Raw genomic sequence first — 22,272 nt, 5'->3', positions numbered from 1 at the left:
TACGTTTGTATCGAGACAGATTTCCAGAACGAAGGTGTCCCGACAGGAAGACGTTCGAAGTAATTGATCGGCGTCTTAGGGAGCACGGAACATTCCAGCCTATGACTCGCGACTAGGGAAGACCTAGAACGACGAGGACACCTGCAATGGACGACGCAAATCTTCGTGCAGTTGACGATAACCCTAATGTCAGCGTCAGAGAAGTTGCTGCTGTACAAGGCATCGTTGACCACGTCACTGTATGGAGAGTGCTACGGGAGAACCAGTTGTTTCCGTACCGTGTACAGCGTGTGCAGGCACTGTCAGCAGCTGATTGGCCACCACGGGTACACTTCTGCGGGTGGTTCATCCAACAATGTGTCAATCCTCATTTCAGTGCAAATGTTCTCTTTACGGAAGAAGCTTCTTTCCAACGTGATCAAATTGTACATTTTCACAATCAACATGTGTGGGCTGACGAGAATCCGTACGCAATTGTGCAATCACGTCATCAACACAGATTTTCTGTGAACGTTTGGGCAGGCATTGTTGGTGATGTCTTGATTGGGCCCCATGTTCTTCCACCTACGCTCAATGGAGCACGTTATCTTGATTTCATATGGGATACCCTACCTGTGCTGCTAGAACATGTGCCTCTACAAGCACGACACAACATGTGGTTCATGCACGATGGAGCTCCTGCACATTTCAGTCGAAGTGTTCGTACGCTTCTCAACAACAGATTCAGTGACCGATGGATTGGTAAAGGCAGACCAATTCCATGGCCGTGGGCTCTGCTGACCTCAACCCTCTTGACTTCCATTTATGGGGGCATTTGAAGCTCTTGTCTACACAACCCCGGTACCAAATGTAGAGACTCTTCGTGCTCGTATTGTGGACGGCTGTGATACAATACACCATTCTCCAGGGCTACATCAGCGCATCAGGGATTCCATGCGACGGAGGGTGGATGCATGTATCCTTGCTAACGGAGGACATTTTGAACATTTCCTGTAACAGTGTTTGAAGTCAACGCTGGTACGTTCTGTTGCTGTGTGTTTCCATTCCATGATTAATGTGATTTGAAGAGAAGTAATAAAATGAGCACTAACATGGAAAGTAAGCGTTTCCGGACACATAACATATTTTCTTTCTTTGTGTGAGAGGAATGTTTCCTGAAAGTTTGGCCGTACCTTTTTGTAACACCCTGTATAATATGCTGGCCGCTGATTTTTGTTAAACTCCGTGGCTGTGTTTGATATACTATGGGCTGTTGGAGAAGGCAGCCAGCCATAATAACATTTAATTACACCAAAACCGCATATTGCAACAGAGCTATAACTAAATATTTTGAAATATTATACTAAGTTTTATTGTGCATGATGTTTTGTTACTAAATCTTTCAATATTACAGTGGAGACGCAAGGTTATTACAACAAACATGATTTAATAAAGATAACAGTAATTTACTGCTGTAAGTTTATATTTGACTCTTAAGGAAATTCTTCAGTTAACCTGGAACCTGTGTCGCATTTGCTAAACAATTAAACATGAATGTAGAAAAGGAAAAGGGATATTGTCGCAACAGTCCGTATTTCATTATATATTGCGTGTTATCAGCCCATAATCCCATATGTTTGTACGAAATCAGACTTGCTTCATACTACTAAAAAGACTAGCAAATATTTCATTATCTTCCGGTACACCAGAAGAAAAAGTTTGGCACCTGGCTGAACCACGCGGCACAGCCAACAGTTGTTTACTATAACTGTCAACCTCAGTGACGTCAGAGGTGTGGTACGCATGCAAACAGTTGCGTGAGCAAACCGGGTTGTTTGGAAGTGGTACTGAGAAGTTTTGTATTGTGTGAGTGCGTATTTGTAAGCGAGGAAATGTCGGGAGAAATTAAAACGAACCTATTTCGTGAAGCAGCAAAGATTGGAGCGCAGAAGCATCCGAGAAAGAATACAAAAACTGTTGGGTATGGAACAGCTGGCTTTAGGACCAAGTGGGTATTCCATTACTTTACCTGTGTTAATGTCACAATTTATTTCCATACGTAGTCTTGTCACTAACAAGAAGTGCCGCTATACAAATTCATGTGTTAATGTAGATTAGATTGATGTATTGGTATATAGGTTAATTGAATAAGGTGTCGTTCTATTATAAAAATTGTTATCTGAGCAACTCTGATACGTTTATTGCCCCACCCTAAACAGGTGAAAGGTCGATCTTGTTTTCAGTGTACTTTGTCCATGAATATGTATCTATCTAATGCCGTTGAAAAACTTATTCCTTGTAGTTCGTGTCTCGTACCAGTTTACTAAGGTTTGCTTCACTCAACAGCTGTGGGCATGAAATTCCCTTACATCATAACCCATAATTTATAACGTTCGCTTTCCAGTTGTGGGAAGTCAATCAATCATATTATGATGAGAAAACTAACCTATCAGAGAGCATGTAATACCAATCACCAAATTCTTTCTCTTAAGACATAATAATACACAATATTTTGATGTCATGTGCCTACATGATGTGTAAGGTGTATGTACCAAGTGGGAAGTTAGGAGACATCACACCTAAAGTGTGAAAAAGTCGTTTACCATCACTACCTCTGGCAAATCTTCATATGCAGAACAATCCTAGTGCAATATGTTTCAAGTTAAGCTATATTTAGAAACTGTGATTTTCAGTATTAACTGTTTTGATACTGGTGAGATTGATGAAAGTATCTTCTGTCACCCCAGCACGTTGACCTACATATCATAATACTGAAGTAATAGTGGAGCATGAAAGCTTCTGAGTATGCAAAATTCTTTCCTAAATGAATTATAATTGCAACAAGGTTTCTACTTCTGTTGAGATATCAACAAACCATTTTATTAAATCAAATATTAATTAATTCTTGTGCCATGAAGTCCAGTCAAAGAAGGGGAAAAGGGAAAATTTTGTGTAGTCTCAAATCCTTGTACAGTCATAATAGGGAGGATAATGAACAACAGGGAGGGGCATGGCATTTGTAGGTCACACACTAATGTTTTTCTTGCAAAAAAATATTTTCCAGTACAACATTAAACTACTGAAATTTCACACAACCCATGTTGCATTAATTTTTTCTTCAGGACTAATAGTTTCCATGATGTGAGGGATGGAAGAATAACAGATCATCAACAATAATGTTTTAATGATGTACAATTGTCGTTTATTGTTAAATGAAGTGACTTAAGGACAAATATAAATAGTGTGTAACACATCTAAATGGGGTATAACTGTATTAGAACTGTGTTCCAGTGGTACAAAAAAGTGGAAAGGGGTGGAGGTGGAGAGTTGAAGTGTGAAGGAAGGAAGGTCACTGGATTATTGCCATGCATTTCCCTCCTTTGTAGGTCTGCGAACTGAAGTGTGACCAGGCAATTCCCAATTATCTCTACCACACTACATCACAAAAGGCAACTACAGAGTGTTTCACAAAGTTATACTGATACTGCTGCAGCTCGCCTTACGAGTTACTGGTGATGCAGTGTGCAGAAATGCCTGGGGATGATAATTTTTCACAAAATGCATTAATGCTAAATATAATACAAATAGGAATTACCCATAATACTAACACAAGCAGGACAGAAGGAGAGAATCTATGTAAATCTGTTCACATTGTTCTACATTGCTAGAGGGTAAACTTATTCTTAGCCATCGTGTATGGCAGCCATAGAATTATTCTGGGAAAAACTACTACTCCCCACTAGGAGCACTACTTGCTTTTCAGTTTACAGATGGACTATACATCCCTCAGCATTTCCCGTTCAGTTCTCTCATGTGAGTGGGCAAAACAATGTCACTAAGCTCAGGTTTATATAGTGAAGCTATTTTCAATTTAATGAGCGAGTATTTAATTGCATAAAAAAAAGAAAAAAAAAGAGAGAGAGAGAGGGGGAGAGCAAGCGCCTGCCCGAGTGGAAAATGTCAATATGTATGCAACCATACAATCATTTCATTTCAATGCCTATTTCATTGTCTCCGCCATCAGTGCTGGGATGCTCTTCGCAGTGTGAGTGGTATCAAATGCAGCATCTGAGACTCAGCTTTCCCAACATCTGAAGAGGCACAAACTGGGTCAGTGCTATGAAGTTCCATACAGCAGATTACTGTTCTACATTTGAATGTAAGCAGTCCTATTCTATCGGACATGCTGATACCAACCTTGCAAGATATACTGCGGAGGTGCACCAATTGACTATAGCACATTTACATTGCTTTACAGTATGCTGTCAACAACAGACAGTAACAAGATGCAACATTTACCAATCCAATTCCTTTCCCACCAACACTACGCATGTCACTGACATCTTCACATGTAGTTCATTTAACAGTTGCAAATAAATACTCACTTAATAAACTGAAAGTAACTTCACCATACAAACAGCAGCTCATTGAAGTTATTTAGGCTACTCACATAAGAGAATTGGTCAGGAAACACTGAGTATATACAGTTTGCTTGTAAACTGAAAAGAGAGTAGCACTCATGGTGGGGAAAATCATCTTTCCTGGTAAATGTACAGGATCATTAAGAATTAGTTTCCCATCTAGCAGTGTAGAACATAGTGCTTGGATTTATTTAGAATCCATTCATGTGTATTTTCTCTTTTGTTAGTGTTAATGCATTTTGGGGAGAATAAACATCCCATGATCTGCAGCTCTTGGTCTCACAGTAGCGTTCTTGCTTCCCAAGACGGGGGCCCTGGGTTCGATTCCCGATGGGGTCAGGGATTGTCACCTGCCTTGAGATGTTGTCTTCATCGTCATCATGATCATTATTCATCCCCATTACACTTGGAGGAAGGCAATGGCAAACCACCTCCGCTAGGAGCTTGCCTAGTACACTAGTGCGGGGCTCTCGCATCGTCCCCTATGCTCTGTCAAGGAGTACGGGACTTCATCACTCAGGCATGTCTGCACACTATCTCGCCAGTGAGCTGCAAAAGGCTTGGTATAACTTTATGAAACACCCTGTAGTGGCTTTTTTTTATGTAAAGAGGTGGTGGGGAATTACCTGTTTGCTCTTCAGTTCACAGACCTACAAAGAACAGAAGTGTCTGATCACACACTAGTAATCTGCCTTCCCTCACCTGTTTGCTTTCTAACACATCCAGCCTGTCACACCACCAGAACACAATTTTTCCCTTAATACAGTTCTACTGGACTTGTGAGTGATACACACGTAATATTTGTTCCTAACCACTTCATTTAACAAAAATCGTCAGTTCCATATAATTAAAACACTACATTTTAAAAACCTGCAATTTTTCTATCCCCTGCAATATGTGGAAAACATTAGTCTTAGGAAGGGAAAAAAATATGAAAAGGACCATTTTTGTAAAACTTTTAATGCAGATTAATGTTGCACTGGGAAACATTTTTGTTATAATAGGGCTTTTCATGATGTTCAAGAAAAACATAAAGTTATCTTTAACAACCCCCCCCCCTCCCCCTTGCTAACTCCCCACGAGTCAGTATTTTTAGTATGTTGTGCATGACACATACCACTTACAAAAATTTGCAACTTTTGTAGTAGCTTTGACACTATACTCACATACAAATGAAGCAGGGTTCAATTTGGCCACACAAACATAAGTTTTTTGTGATTTCCCTAAGTCGTGTTAAGACAAATTTTAGGATGATACTTTGAAAATTACATGACCATTTTCCAGTCCTATTCATGTTCGATTGGAGCTTGTTTCCAGTTTCTAGATATTACTGCTATTGATGGTGTGTTAATCCTAGTCTTCCTTTGTTTGTTTCTTTCCTCTGGGAATCTTTCCAGCCATGGCAGGCTGTGAACTTTGCAGAACTAGCATTTCTGGAAGCAAGGTTCGCAGGAGAGCTTCTGTGAAGTTTGGAAGCTAGGAGATGAGGTACTGGCAGAATAGAAGCTGTTAGGACGGGTTGTGCTTGGTTAGCTCAGTCGGTACAGCACATGCCCACAAAAGGCAAAGGTCCTGAGTTCGAGTCCTGGTCTGGCACACAGTTTTAATCTGCCAGGAAGTTTCATATCAGTGCAAACTTCACTGTAGAGTGTAATTTCATTTGGGAATCCTTTTACTGTCTGGGCTACTCATGCATGAACTGTGACCATTTTTCTTGGCTTCCTATTTTCCAAGTGCCACAGAAGGTCTCCTTTGTACCTTGGAGTACTAAAAGCAGTGACTGACGAGATTCTATGGTTGAGTCCTGGCCTGGCATACAATTTTAATCTACCACAAGTTTCTAAACAGCACACACTCTGCTACATAGTAAAATATCCATGCTGCATGGTTTAATTTGTGTGTCACTGAAGCAGATTTGTGTCAAAATAACACATCAATTCATTAAACAGAAAGTGGCAGAGAATTTTTGCAACATTGCCCTCAGTGATGACTCTAATATGTAATTCTCTCTTTTTTCCATTTACATCAACACTTAAGTATGCAATTTCCCATTTGTTTATGGAAACTGGATTTTTCATTGTCTGGTGCCTGTGAGACATCTGATCATGAAAAAACTTCAATGAAACATGTTATGGCATTACAGAAGCACCCAATTCTGCTACAATATTATTTAAAAATAAATTAAAAGAATTTCTAGATGACAACTCCTTCTACTCATTGGCTGAATTTTTAGATATAAATTAAGGGGAAAAAATAAAAACAAAAACAACTTTAACATTAGTGTCCTGGCACGTTCCACATCATTACGAAGTGTCGTATTCATGATCTATGGAACAAGTATTAAAGGAGAAGAAAAGAAAATAAGGCAGTGTGCATTGCTTTCTTGACAGTTGAACGCGTTTCATTCAACATCTCTCCATCTATAGCCCTACATTTTGTTTTACCTATTACACAGTAATCTCTGTTTCTTTAAAAGTTTCTTTTCAGTGACTGGATACTAAGGAGGATCCCTCCCATTATGAACTGCAAACAATCTAAGAGGGCTGCACAGATTGTTTCCTAAGTCATTTACATGGATTAGGAAGAGCAGAGGGCCTATAACACTTCCTTGGGAAATGCCAGATCATGAATCCAGTCACACAACTGAGACAGTTTTCCACAGGCAACCAATTTGATTAAAAGTTGCTTGTGAGGAACAGTACCAAAAAGCTTTCTGGAAATTTAGAAGTAGAGACTCAATATGAGAATCCCTATTGATAGTACTCATTACTCAGGGTGTTTCACAAGAACAATATTTTCTAAATCCATGCTGACTGCTTGTCAATAGGATATTTCCTATGAGGTTATTCATAATGTTTGAACACAGTATATGCTCCAAAATCATGCAAAAGGACGTCAGTGACATGAGTGTAATTCAGCAGATTACTCCTATTTTCTTGCTTGAGTATTTGTGTGACCTGTGCAACTTTCCAGTCTTTAGGCTTGACTCTTTCATAGAGTGAGCAGTTGTGTATGGGTGCTAAGTATGAGCTACTATATCAGCATACTCTGAAAGGAGCTGATTGCTATACAATCTGGACCAGAAGACTTGCCTTTATTAAGTGATTTAAAAGGCTACAGCACACCAAGGATATCTACTTCTAAGTTATGTTGTAGACAACCATGTTTATTAACTTCTCTTTATTGGCACTGTCACTGGTGACATTACCATTCCTGTTGCGCAGTGACCGAGCGAGGTGGCGCAGTGGTTAGACACTGGACGACGGTTCAATCCTGCATCCGGCCATCCTGATTTAGGTTTTTCGTGATTTCCCTAAATTGCTCTACACAAATGGCGGGATGGTTCCTTTCAAAGGGCACGGCCGACTTCCTTCCCCGTCCTTCCCTAGTCCGATGAGACCAATGACCTCCCTGTCTGGTCTCCTTCCCCAAAGAACCAAGCAACCAACCAACCTATTGCGCAGTGAAGGAATTGGTTGTGTCCTGCCACTGGTATACTTCATATACAACCAGGATATCTTTGCCCCCTGGGGTATTGGGTTCTAGAATAGACCTGTGGCTAACCCGTGCATATCATAAGAGGTGACTAATAGGAGTCTTTTGTTTGGTCACATTTTTTCCTTGGTATTTTGACTATTCTTTCTACTTCTGCAGGTTTTTGCTCTTTTCACTTTTTCTACATTTTTTAAGTTCGGTGCGACGGCTGGAGAGACCTCTAGTGGTAATCGAGGTCCATGCTGTCTGATGCGGTTTCGAAACCCGGGACACTCGATACCAGAGACACTGTATGATAGAGAGCCGTGTGCAAGCAAGGACAGCAGGCAGTGCTCAATAAGGTGTTTCGAGGCCAGGAAATGAGGATGGTAATTAAAGTAAGCGGACACTTCAGTGAAGTGGAATTGAGTTGCATTCGGCGTAAAGCCCGGAGTGTGAAATGCCCGCAGAACAGTTGGATGGTGACCTGAATTCTCATATGGCAGAAGGATAATAATGGAGGCAAGTGATGCTTGGAAATGAATTCTTGCCACAGTGGCAGTGCTGTTTACGGCAATTCTTAAGCCTCTGGCAGCAAGACTAGTGCCACACCATACCATGGCAGCTGGTGGATGTTTAGTTATAAACTACTTGATTCAAAATGACCTGATTTATTTGTGTGTTGCTGCAGATTGTTTTCGTCTGAGCTCCAGAGGAAGTCTTGTTAGTGGGACAAGTTCAGGTATCCTGCAGTACTCAACTGTGTGTGGTTTGTGGTGGTGTCATCAGGGAATACAGCATTCCTTATCCCTCCCCCCTCTCCCTGCCCTCAAGGGAAGAGATAGAATAGCATCTTGAAGAAGATGATGCTGCTGGAGGAAGGAGCCAGTCGATGGGATGGGTGCTCGCAATGGCGAAAACCAGTGAATGATACAGGGGAATTGTGCCAGATGACTTGAATGGATCTGTGACTAATGGTGTGTGGTGCTGGTGCATCATGGCTATGGTGCATCAAGATGCTGCCGTGGAAACTGTGCAAGAGAATGAGGAGGGTTGCCAGTCTACGAGGAAGGATAGCAGGATGCCAGGAAAAACATGGAGAACCCATGGAGTAGTGCAGCAAGGGACCCAATGAGAATTGGTTGTGGTTGGACATAGCCAGAGGTTGATGGCCTGCGATACCAGACTGGAATTGTGTAGAGTCTGCAGTGTGATGTTGCCACCAGAGGCAGTGCTGCTGCCAAAGATGATGCTGCCATGCGGCGATTGCTTCTGGCAGCGGTGCACATGGGTCCGGTGAGACTTTTCTGGAAAGGGCTATTGCTGCAAAAAGATGCCACTGGAGGAACAGAAAAGGGAAGGAAATCACATGTGAGTGTGGATTAGAGGAAATTTGGAAAGATACTGCACATTACAGGTGGGGAAAGGCCATGAGGTGGCAGGTGCACTGAAGGATTTAAGTATGAAGATAAGAATAGGAAGGCCAGAAGGTGTTGAGGAGTGGTGTGGAGGATGCCAAAAAGTGTGTAAGATGTTGAGGAACAGCATGGAGATCACCAGTAAATATGTAATGTGCAAGTGAACACTGAGAGTGCGAGGAGGAAGAGGATGGATGGGCAGTGAGGGAGGTGCCACAGATATAGTGTGTGCACTGGAGCATTAAAATTGGCATAAGACATATTGAATTTCAAGTGGGCTTAGGACAGGGGTAGAAGGATCAGTACCTCGGTGAAGGAACTGAATAATGGCATATGTGAAAGCACCAGAGTTAGCAAGGAGGTAACTTAATAGAGGCAGCGGATTTTGACAGCACACATATGGTACAGAAAAAACCAGCAACATACTGAAATAGTGCCCAGATATCGAACGTTACTATGAGTAAGCTCAAAGCAAAAAATACTGGACACTGTGGGGATGTAATCCCTAAGCCAAGTCTCCTTATGGCCATTGTAGTGGAGATGAGAATGCCGAATCTTCAATAGTTGGTGCAGCAGACACTGACCAAACATTGCAATCTTTGATCCTCATTACCATTGTTGGGACAAGGAGGGTGCAAATGTCGATTTGATCATCATTGACATTATAGTGGGACGAGGAGGGAGCAAATGATGATCCTTATCACCATTGTAGTTGGACAAGGAGAGCAAATGGTGATCCTTGTTGCCACAATAGTGTGGGACAATCTTAAAGCAAACATTTATCATCTTCGCCATTGCAGTATTACAGTGAGGGAACAAACAGTGATCGTCACCAGTACTGTACTGTTTCTTGCAGTATTAATTGGTGCTACAGGGTTTAGTTTGATAGTTAATCATTGAAGCACTGGAACATTCCAGCAAGTAATCACTACTGTTACACTGGAACATCCTACTAGCTAATCACCAAGATTGCGCAGAGATGTACATATTTAATGAAGTCCATGGTGATATTGTCTCGTAGGGCGGTGAGTTCAGAAACAAAGTCCCACAAAGTGATGCACTACAGTGGCCACAAGTTGCAGCCAGTGTAGAGTGTGGAGTATAGAGGGTGCTCACTAGTAGAACTCTGATTGATGAACCACCAGGCACAACCATAATAGAGCCAGGAGTGTAGAATGCTCTCAATGAAAGAACTCCTATTGAGGGACCACCATGTGTGGTCGACATAAAGCTTGAAGTGTGAACTGACTGAAGAGAGCTTGGGTTGTGACCTAAAGACTCACCTGCAAGGAGGATACTGGTAAAGGCATGTGACTCACAGGAGTGAGGTAGTGCCACGATGGCAGTAAGACTGATGCTGTATGGCTCTGTTGTGGCTGCTGGAGGTTTGCTTGTCAACAACCCAGTGTACTTTTGTGTTGCTGCGGGTTGTTTTCATCTGAGCTGCAGAAGCAGCATTGTAAGCGGGCCAGAGCTTTGGCAACCCTCGGTACACTAGTGTGTGGTTGGTGGCTGTGGTGCCAGGGGATACAGCACATTCACACATGTTAACATAAATCTTGACATTGTGATGAGTAAAATGAAAGCTTCCAACTTTGTGTATGGAGTTGGTAAGAGGAGTGAGAAATCCATTTTACATTCCCTGTGCTCTGTACGACATGTAGCAAGCAGTTTTGTTATCGAATCTTCTCACATGCTGTTTTATCAGCTGTAGTTGTAACTGATTTTTCATTACTCCTGCCAGAATTATTGTATATAAATATTCCTCTGTTGCTTTCTTCATTTTTTATTTGATAAATGATAAATGCTTGAACTCATGCTCAAAGCCCCCTCTGTGTAGTTTCTTTACTTTTCTCTTATCTCCTTATTCATACGGCAAAGTAACCTTTGTCATGTTAAATGATTCTCAAGCATACATAAGCTTTTTGTCTATTTTTTTTTAGAGCCGAGATCCTGGACCATGTGATGTACAGAATGGGATTATTAGCAGTGTTAAGATCAAAGACTAAAGGAGGTAGGATTATCAATTTGAAGTTTTCACCTGTTGGCCACTGATATGGTACAGTCGAAACATGCAGTTTCCATATTAAAGTTTTTATTTATTTCTTACCTGGATTATCTTACAGTGGTATTGAATTTATTATTGTAAGTAAATAACTCAAAATTACACACACACACACACACACACACACACACACACACACACACACACACACACACACACACAGAATATATAAGTACACTTTTAAGAGGATAAGATCAATGTTGGTTGTGGCCTTGGTGAGAGAACCGAAAGCTTCCCTGGAACTGAACCGAAAGCTTCCCTGGTACTGATTTAGACTGAGTTGTGAGGAATGATGGAAGTTTTTTTTTTTCATATGTGTGAATGGCATTTACAACTGGAAAAGAAAAGAAACAACCAAGCAAATTAAGTTTCCTTATTTGCTAACGGCAGTTCTCAGAAAAAATATATATAAAAATATTTTTTATTTATTTGTCGAATAGCTATGGAGGCTTAAGGCATATGGTTAAACATTGGTATTGTCAAAAATCAGCCAAGATTGATGAGTCTGATGGGAGTCTTTGTTTATATTGGAATGGAAGAGAAGGTAGGTCAGGCTCATTTTTAAAAACACTCAAAAGACAGATATACAACTTTGATTTGATATTGCAGAGAAAAATTTGTGAAAAAGTTCTCCAACATCATTTTTATTCAATATTGACAAGTCTCTGTAAAAATCAGTTTGTATTTCAGAAGCAATAATAATGAAAGACTCATGTTGTTCTCTACAGATGTCAAGTTGAGGAGGGATATAAATAGAAGTGATTCGACTAGTGACTTTTCTCCATATTTTGAAAATTATTTGCTACAATTTCTTTCCTGACATGGCATCACTAGCACTCTTACAGAAATATTTTGTTTGCTACCAAGGTGATTTCTTTCCTGATATAATGTCACCAAACGATGAGAATGAACCATTTAAGAGGTCATATGATCATGAAAGTAACACAAAACTGTTGATTTTTACTCAGCATTTCATTCTTAATCTGGAAAAATGGCAGATGTTCTAGTATCTTTGTGTGTAACCCAAGGATTATAGGACCATTACCATTCCCCCATGAGCGTTAGATTAGGCCCGAGGTATTCCTGCCTGTTGTAAGAGGCAACTAAAAGGAGTGTCTCACTTTTTGGCCCTATGAGTTCAGATCCAATTCTATGGTTTGATCTGCCACTTTCAAAATTCTACAGAAGTGCAGGCCATATGGGGAAGGATGCCTTACGTGGTGCGTGAGTGCCCGTAGATTTGATCTGAATCTCTTGTCATGGCTTTGCACTTCCACCTGCGACATAGCTATTTGGGTGAGGACACTTTCCAGGGCATGTCATCTTCTTCCATTGTCTTCTGTCCTCTTTCGCCTCCATGACAATACTGGATTTCTCTGCACCCAATATCCAGCACGGTAGCCAGTCCATTGTGGTGGGGCCATCTTGTACCCATTTGGTGGTAGCCCCCTGACAACACAGGGATTGCACTGCTGATGCCTGAGCTGTAAACTCCCCACGTATGCCAAGGAGTAGATGCCTTCTTCGTGGGGCATCAGGACTCCCAGCAACGGTCATCATGCCAGTTGGCCTGTGCTATGGCCGGGTGGGACCTGTGGGGAGAGCCCCTGATCGGAGTGGGTGGCATCAGGCGGATGACCTGCAGTGAAGCGGACTAAGTCATCTCTTGCTGGTGACTGTATGACACCAGCAGTCTCTAAGAAGGGCAAGATAGAATACAATGCTGACAGGTATGACCCTAAATTGTTGCCCTCCCTCACTACACCATGGGAGGAATGTAGAGCTACAGAATGGAGAGAGCCATATTCGCCTATGTTTTTAGTCTGTAGCAGAACCGATGGGGACTCTTTTCTACTGACGAAGCCTCAATTTTTCGTTGGACACCTTGAGGATAAGTTTGGAGAAGTGACAGCGTTGTCCAAGCTGCGAAACAGTGCAGTCTTGATTCAGACAGCATCCCCAGCCCAATCCCGAGTGTTACTCGTCTGTGACAAGCTGGGTGATATTCCTGTTTCCGTCACTCCCCCTAAAAGCCTCAACATGGTCCAGGGGTTATTTGCCATTGTGACCTCCTCTTGCTATCTGATGACAAGCTCCGCACCAATTTAGAAGGGCGGGGTGTTCATTTCACCCACCACTTTTACAGGGGATGTCCACTGCACCCAGGTACTCCATGTGCACCACCTCCCGCTAGCATCAACTGTGGAGAGTACCACTCCCCCTTTTCGCCAGACTGCCCAGTACTCCAAAAGGAGCGGAAAATTATGGACTACAAGACCCTGGACCGGTTGACTTACACAGAGGCTAAACATAAATTCGAAAGATTACACCTGATTTGGTTCACGTCGACATAAGCTGCAGTTACATCACCATCGCCGCCCCAAGTGCCAGTGATTCCTCACTCTGTGCCACGAACAGTGGGCCCTCTGGGATACCAGAATGCATCTGCCCTCATGGTGGTAGGGGGCAAATCTTCCTTCATTGCCCCCAAAGCACCTACTTTGGGAGCAAGGCTTCTGCAAATACAAGCGACATCGGTCCCCTCCCCCCCTGCTGGAAAATCAACAGCCTCCTCTGGCACTTCTCATGCAGAAGGGGTCACTTGAGGCCCTTTCTTCCAAGGTGGACACTCGCCTGTGGCTCAAGGAGCCAAAAGCTGCTGGATGAGGAGCTTCACTGCCTTCCTCTGTGCCTGAAGCTGCTTCAGAGAAAGCCCCTTAAGAGAAGCAAGAGAACAAGCAAACTAAGTAGTAGTCTGCTAAGAAACAGAACCCTCTGGTGGCCCTAACACTACCACTGCAATGTGGACCTCTGCCCATCATGGCTATGAGGGATATTACAGGAACTGTAGCAACTATAATAGTGTCAGGTGGCATTTCCGTCTATGTCCTGAACTCAGTATGCAGTGAACCTATGCCCCTTCAAATCTTTCTTGAAGCTGTGACTGTCAGGATAAGGATGACACAGGAAATAACTGTCTGCAAACATATATCTTCCCCCAGATGGTGCAGCACCCCTGAACGCATTGGCTGCACTGATTGATCAACTCCCTAAACCTTTCCTGCTTTTGGGAGATTTTATCACTCGTAACCCCTTGTGGGGTGGCACATTTCTTACTGGCCGAGGCAGAGATGTCAAAAATTTACTGTCACAACTCTGCCTCTTAAGTAGTGGGGCTGCCACACATTACAGTGTGACACATGGCACATATTTGGCCATTGCTCTCTCGGTTTGTAGTTCTGGCCTTCTCCCATCTAACCACTGGAGAGCACATTACGACCTGTGCTGGAGTGACCACTTCTCCATCTTCCTGTCGCTGCCCCAGCGTCAGGCCCACAGACGCCTGCCCAGATGGACTTTGAACAAAGCGGACTGGGAAACTTTCACCTCTACTGTTACTGCTGAATCTCCCTCACACAGTAACATCGATGTGGTGGTTGAGCAGGTAACTACAACAATTGTTTCTGTGGTGGAAAACACAATCCCTCATTGTTTAGAGTTCCCCCAGTGAAAGACAGTCCCCTGGTGGTCGTCGGAAGTCACCGAGACAATTAAGGAGTGTTGGAGAGCTCTACAGTGGCATAAACAGCATCCTTCCCTGGAGCACCTCATAGCCTTTAAACGGCACCGTGCCTGCATTCACTAGCTTATCAGAAGATGGAAACAGGAGTGTTGGGAGAGGTACATGTCGACCATTGGGTGCCTTAGGTCACCTTCTCAAGTCTGGGCAAAGATCAAATGAGTTTTTGGGTACCAGACCCAAACAGGTGTTAACATAAATGGCGTGCTATCTACCGACTAAAACACAATTGCTGAGCACTTTGCTTGCGCCTCTGTGTTGGAGAATTACCTCCCAGCCTTTTACACTCTCAAACTGCATGGAAGAGAAAGTCCTCTCATTCACTGCATGCCACAGTGAACCCCGTGATGCATTTACAGAGTGCGAGCGCCTCAGTGCCCTTGCACATTGCCCCAACACAGCTCCTGGGCCCGATCGGCTCCACAGTCAGACGATTAAACATCTCTCATCTGACTACAAGCAACATCTCCTTGTGATCTTCAACTGGATCTGGTGTGATGGCATCTTTCCATCACACTGGCGGGAGGGCACTATCATATCAGTGCTCAAACCTGGCAAAAACCCGCTTGATGTGGATAGCTATCGGCCCATCAGCTTCACCAACGTTCCTTGTAAGCTGCTGGAACATATGGTGTGTCCGTGGTTGGATTGGGTCGGGTCCTGGAGTTACATGGCCTACTGGCTCCATGTCAGGGTGTTCTTGATGTGTTCCGAGGCTTTAAAGTGGTTTACACCAACGGCTCAAGGGCTGATGGTCACGTAGGCTTTGCATATGTTCATGGTGGACATATTGAGTGGCACTCCTTGCCAGTTGGCTGCAGTGTTTTCGCTGCATAGCTGGCGGCCGTATCTCATGCTCTTGAGTACATTCGCTCATGCCCTGACGAGTCATTTCGCCTGTGTGCTACTCATTGAGCAGCCTACAAGCTATCGACCAGTGCTACCCTCGCCACCCTCTGGTAGCGTCTATTCAGGAGTCCACCTTTGCCCCGGAACAGTCCCGCTGCTCTGTGGTGTTTGTGTGGACCCCAGGACACGTCGGAATCCCTGGCAGCGAACTTGCCGACAGGCTGGCCAAAGAGGCGACGCAGAAACTGCTTCTGGAGATAGGAATCTCCGAAGCTGACCTGCATTCTGTCTTACACCGAAGGGTTTTACAGCTTTGGGAGACAGAATGGCATAGCAGCACCCATAACAAACTGCGTGTCATTAAGGAGACTATGAATGTGTGGAAGTTTTCCATGCGGGCCTCTCGCAGGGAATCAGTTGTCCTCTGCCGGCTCCGCATTGGCCATACGTGGCTAATGCGTGGATACCTACTCTGTCGCGAGGACCCACCTCAGTGTTGCTGTGGCTCCTAAATGACATTTGTCCATCTCGTGCTGGACTGCCGACTTTTAGCCGCTCTGTGGCAGACTTTTAACTTTCCCAGCACTCTGCCTTCGCTGTTGGGCAACAATGCCTCCACAGCTGCATTAGTTTTATGTTTTATCTGTGAGAGTGGGTTTTATACTTCTATGTAGGTTTTAGCGCATGTCCTTTGTCTCTCTGTGTCTTCCACCTTAGTCCTTTTAGGGTGGAGGATTTAATGTGTTGCAGAGTGGCTGGCTTTCCCTTTTTATTCTCATGGTTGGCCAGCCACTGATACAGTTTCATGTTTTACTCTTTTCTGTTTCTAGCGTCTGTTTTCTTGTCCTCTTTGGTTCCTTTTAGTGTTCATTGCCTTCCCTTTATTCTTGTGGCTTTTCCTTTCTTTTCGTTTTGTCTTATATATTTCATTCGTTTTATTCTCAAACTTGTGGCACTGTTTTATTAGGAACAAGGGACCAATGACCTCATAGTTTGGTCCCTTCTGCCTTTAAACCAACGAACCAATCAACAGAGCCCTTGTTAAATCCCGCCTTGACTATGAGTGTCTCGTTTATGGTTCAGCGGGGCCCTCAGCGTTGTGTTTACTTGACCCAGTGCACCACTGTGGCATTAGACTAGTGACGTGAGCTTTTAGGACGAGTCCAGTGACCAGCATCCTTGCGGAGGCTGGAGTTCCTCCATTGCAGGTCTGGCATGCACAACTGCTCACCAGTTATGTTGCACATGTTCATAGTTTTCTTGCGCATCCAAATTACCGTCTCCTTTTCCCACCTATCGTAGTTCACCTCCCACATCAGCGGCCCAGGTTTGGGCATATAATTGCAGTTCTCATCAGATCCCTTCTATCTGAATTGGAGTCCTTGCCTTTTACCACCTACACTTGAGGTCCAAACATGTACATCTGCATGGTGTACATCTAGTCCGCAGCTTCGGCTGGACCTTTCACATGCCCAAAGTACTCACTTCACCCTGCAGCTCACCGCTGTCACTTCATCTTGATTCTTGACATGTACCAAAGCCATGAAGTCATTTACACTGACAGCTTGAGGTTGATGGTCACGTTGGCTTCACATATGTCCATGGAGGGCATATTGAACAGCATTCCTTGCCCGATGGATGCAGTGTTTTCACTGCAGAGCTGGTGGCTATATCTCGTGCTCTTGAGTCGTTTCTTCTGTGTACTGACTCCTTGAGCAGCCTACAAGCTGTCGAGTAGTGCTATCCTCACCATCCTTTGGTAGCAACCATCCAGGAGTTCATCTATGCCATGGAATGGTCCGGTCGTTCAGTGGTGTCTGTGTGGACTCCAGGACACGTCAGAATCCCAGGTAACGAACTTGCTGACAAGCTGGCCAGACAGTCTAGACAGAAACTGCTTATGGGGATTGGCATTCCAATAACTGACCTACATTCGTTTTTACGTCACCAGGTTTTTTGGCTTTGGGAGACGGAATGACATAGTCTCAGTATGCACAACAAATTGCGTGCCATTAAGGAGACTAGGAATGTCTGGCAGTCCTGTGTGCAGGCCGCTCACAGGGAATCTGTGATTCTCTGCCGGCTCTGCATTGGCCACGCTTGGGTGACCCATTGCTATCTCCTGTGACAGCGTCGATGCAGCACCTGGTTTACAATAGCCCATACTCTGGTGCACTGTCCCACTTTGACTGTCCTGCGACAAATTCTTCATGTACTGGACTCGTTGCTGCTAATTTTATCTGGCAACGCCGCATCGACTGATTTAGTTTTATGTTTTATTCGTGATGATGGGTTTTATCATTTGATCTAAATTATTGTGCATATCCTTTGTCCCTCTGTGTCCTCCACCCTAGTGCTTGTATGGTGTTGCAGAGTGGCTGGCTTCTCCTTCTTATTTTCAGCCTCAGCCAGCCATGGCAATCAACCATTACCATTAATGATTATATAAATGACAACTCACAAAACCAGAAAAATGTAGTACAGGAAGACCTGCAAAGGGTCAGCATTTCGTGCAGGGACTGGCAGTTGACCTTCAATATTAAGGAATGAATGTAATATATTCCACATGAATAGCAGAAAAACTCAGTATTGTCAGATTACAGAATTGGTGAGCAATGCATGGAAACAGTCACAACTGCTAAATATCTAGAGGTGTGTGTCCAGAGTTATTTGAAGTGAATTGACCTTATAAAACCAGTTGTAGGAAAGGTAGATGCCAGACTGAGGTTCACTGAAAAAGTTGCAAGGAAATGTAGTTAACTGATGATGGAGGTAGCTTGAAAACATTCTGTTCGACTGATTCTTGAGTATTGCTCATCACTCTGAGAATAAGCAGGTTTCTCTACCTGTTTATGTGGAATATAGTGCATTTATTAATGTTGAGAGTAAACTGCCAGTTCCTGAATCAAATGTCCAGTCCAGTAGTATTAATAAAGCAAATCTAAAGAACAACAGTATCTGTAGTCATTAGTTAGTTTATCAAGTACAACAGTGTTATGGAAGTTGTCTTCCAACTACAGTGACACGACAGACACCATAAGACTCGAACAGTGCGTCATGGAGACAATTACTGATAACATCCTGAGAGTGATTTTCCAAACAGTTTTGGGAAACTTATTATGTTCTTCCATATATATCTCATGAAATGGCTGTAATGACAAAAATCAGAAACATTGGTGTTTGTAAGATACTCTTACTGACAGTTATTTATCTCATGCACTACTTGCAAGTAGGAAAGAGGGTAGCTGGTATAAAAACTATCGTTCATCCCACACTATAAAGTATGACTTGTAGAGTATAAATGTGTGTTGTTGAACTTTGCACATAAATTCATCATACCATATACTCTGCTAAAGACTAACAGATTATCTCCGTTGTAGCCCAGTGTAAGGATTTGCCATTGGCTAAACATAAACATAATGTAAAAAATGTATGTAGTGAAGTAGAGGTGTAAGTGGCAAACATGAGAAATAACTGTTCATTCATATGGTGCTTGGAAATATACATTCAAATGAGAGAAATTGAAATGCCAAATTCAACTAGTGGGGAAGGCAAATGGCAAATTACTTTCACGAAGAACTGTAACTTCTTTTCTAATGTGTGTTACTGATATGGAGGTTCAGATATGGTATTTTGTAATTTGTGAATCGTTCAAGTATCAGTGGGAAATATGAGAAATGAGCTGAATATAAATTTGCTTATGGGGTAGTAAGTGAAATCAGCCCATGACTTGCAGAAATCATCTGTCACTTACTTTAACATATTATGATGCATTGTGTTTATGACATACAGCAAAAGTGAAAGTGGTACAAGACTATAAAATTATCACTGAAACCAAATGTTTTAATTTGTAAGCTATCCCTCCTTGAAACAAAGAAACTAAACTGCTCACATTACAAATCAACTATTTTTCATAGCATATATGTGCAACTCTGTTCATTAATTTTTAAAATTTTCTTTTCGCCTTGAACTGTCTTTATGTTGTGACAAGTTTCATAAAAATCTGGGAAATGATCACTGTAATCGATATAGAGTGAAAAAAAATATATATGCATACAATATTTTAACATATTTAGAGGATATAAAAAGAAAATTTTTGTTGTTGTTGTTGTTGTTGTTGTCGTGGTCTTCAGTCGAGAGACTGGTTTGATGCAGCCCTCCATGCAAACTTCTTCATCTCCAAGTAACTACTGCAACCTACATCCATCTGAATCTGCTTAGTGTATTTATCTCTTGGTCTCTCTCTGTTATTTTTAACCCCATATCTTCCCTCCAACATTGTAGTGGTGATCCTTTGATGTATCAGAATGTGTCCTGTCAACCGATCCATTCTTCAGTCAAGTTGTGCCACAAATTTCATGTCTCGCCAATCCTATTCAGTACCTCTTCATTAGTTACACGATCTATTCATATAATTTTCAGCATACTTCTGTAGCACCACATTTCAAAAGCTTCAACTCTCTTCTTATCTAAACTGTTTAGCAACCATGTTTCCCTTCCATACATGGCTACACTCCAGACAAATACCTCCAGAAGAGATTTCCTAATATTTGAGGCTATATTCTATGTCCTTTGCTGTCTCTCACAGAATTACAATGTCATCAGAAAACTGCAGAGTTATTTCTTCTCCATGGATTTTAATTTCTACTCCAAATTTTTCTTTTCTTTCTTTTACTGGCTTAATATTTTTTTATATGACACAAATGTCACAGGTGCACTGTTTCCCCACTAGGGGGTCCTTGAACATTTTGATGCTTGTAGCTATATGCCCACATGGTACCGCTTTATTGGTTGACATCAGAGTCAATGTCTTGTTGCATCACTAACCTATGCATCATCCACATTCTGCTTCTCACAGAGTGTATCCTTCATTGCAATAAACAGCTGGAAGTGGGAAGATGCGAGATTTGGGCTGTAAGGGGAAGGAGGAAGAGCAGTCCAACGAAGTTTTGTGGTGATGTTTGACAGAACATTGTCACCGTCAGCCTCAAAAAATGCAAATAATTCCACACAGATGGCCCTTTGTTGTTCTTTATGGTCTTAGGTGATGAGGAACCCAGCGGGCACACTTCTTTAAATACCCAGTGTGTTTGAGGTATTTCTTTGTGATTTGCTGACCACCTCAGAGGTGAGTGTCTGCATGTTACAGCATTGCAGGAATCACAGTTGTGTGTTGCTGGGTGGCATGCGGGAGATCGGACAGGTTTGCACGATCTCATTGTGATGACGGCAGATGCCTCATCCAATGACTCACCATGCATTTGTTCACTGTCAGCTCTCTGTAGACATTCTACAAGTGTCCATGGATATCTGTCATGGTCTGGTTCTCTGTCATGAGAAGCTCAATGACAACTCCCTGCTTGGAACGCATCTCCATTACAGACGTCATTTTGAACTATGTATAGGGCTGCCACCTGTCAGAACTTCATGAAACTATAGGGACTGAAGTGGGAATATTCCATAATGGCCTACTACAATTATGCATTTTTGCCACTGAAATTGGCCAAGGAAAAGAAAAGTTGCATTACTCATTGAACTCCCCTCATAATTTCTATTTGTCTGAGTTGGTAATTATAATAGCCCAAGCATACCACTTGTGTTGTTGGCTGTTCATTAATACAGAACAAATTGGCAGCTCATACAGTTCAAAGAGCAAGCAACAATTTGTGTTTTACATCTGATGTCAAGATTGGTATCTCCAATAAGCACAAGCTTGCAGTTGCCATATTTCATCTCCAGGTAATTAATGAGATTCTCAATCTCTTCAGTAAATGAAGTAACATCAGAGTGGAGGCTAGATAGGCAGAGGCAGGTATTAGCATAATACTAGGAAACAGTGAAAGCAGTTAGGTTTATCAGATCAATGGTATTTCTTATTTACTCAACTTCATATTGCAAGATGCAGGTGTGGGTGAAGAAGCAATTGTTTATGCATCACGGCCTGAAGCAAGTACTCAAGAAAGAGGAGTCGAATCTTAGTTACTTTGTTTGGTTTTACAAAACAACTGTTGAGATATTTCAATAGAAATCTATTTATCAATGGTTATAGTTACTTGTATGTTCGATGGATCGTAATTGTGATTTCTTGCTATATTATGGAACATATCAATTTTGAAATTATAATACACTTTTTCAGTGATAAATGTGGCAGTGTGCTGACCTTTTGTATGATTCCCCTTCACATTAATATTTAGGCTTTAATTCTTTACATCCATTGATTTACTTATGTTCAGTCACACACACACACACACACACACACACACACACACACACACACACACAAAATTACAACCATAATTATATTATTACACATTCAAAAATTCTTCTTTGGATTAGAAGCTGTGAAGCAGATATGATTTCAGATTGTTTTTTAAGTTAATTCTAACACATATTAGATTCAAGTTGTCACTAGATAAGTAGTCAGAGTTTTTTGTGACTGAAAACTTGATCAAATAGTACTAGCATATTTTTGAAAATAGATGATAC

At 42.3% G+C, this 22,272-nt stretch overlaps 1 protein-coding gene across 1 annotated transcript in view; it reads left to right on the top strand.

Moving 5' to 3' along the window:
• The first annotated feature begins 1,664 nt into the window (after positions 1–1,664).
• Positions 1,665–22,272, top strand: part of LOC126355984 (phosphoacetylglucosamine mutase) — a 110,903-nt gene continuing 90,295 nt past the window's right edge. Inside the window, exons 1-2 of the mRNA XM_050006601.1 lie at positions 1,665–1,987; positions 11,236–11,306. Of these exons, the coding sequence (XP_049862558.1) occupies positions 1,872–1,987; positions 11,236–11,306 (187 nt within the window). The 5' untranslated portion in view covers positions 1,665–1,871. The remainder of the gene's footprint in view (positions 1,988–11,235; positions 11,307–22,272) is intronic.

This window comes from Schistocerca gregaria, chromosome 3 (assembly GCF_023897955.1).
Source record: "Schistocerca gregaria isolate iqSchGreg1 chromosome 3, iqSchGreg1.2, whole genome shotgun sequence".
In the NCBI taxonomy this organism is placed as follows: domain Eukaryota; kingdom Metazoa; phylum Arthropoda; class Insecta; order Orthoptera; family Acrididae; genus Schistocerca; species Schistocerca gregaria.
This window is presented reverse-complemented; position numbering and strand designations above follow the sequence as displayed.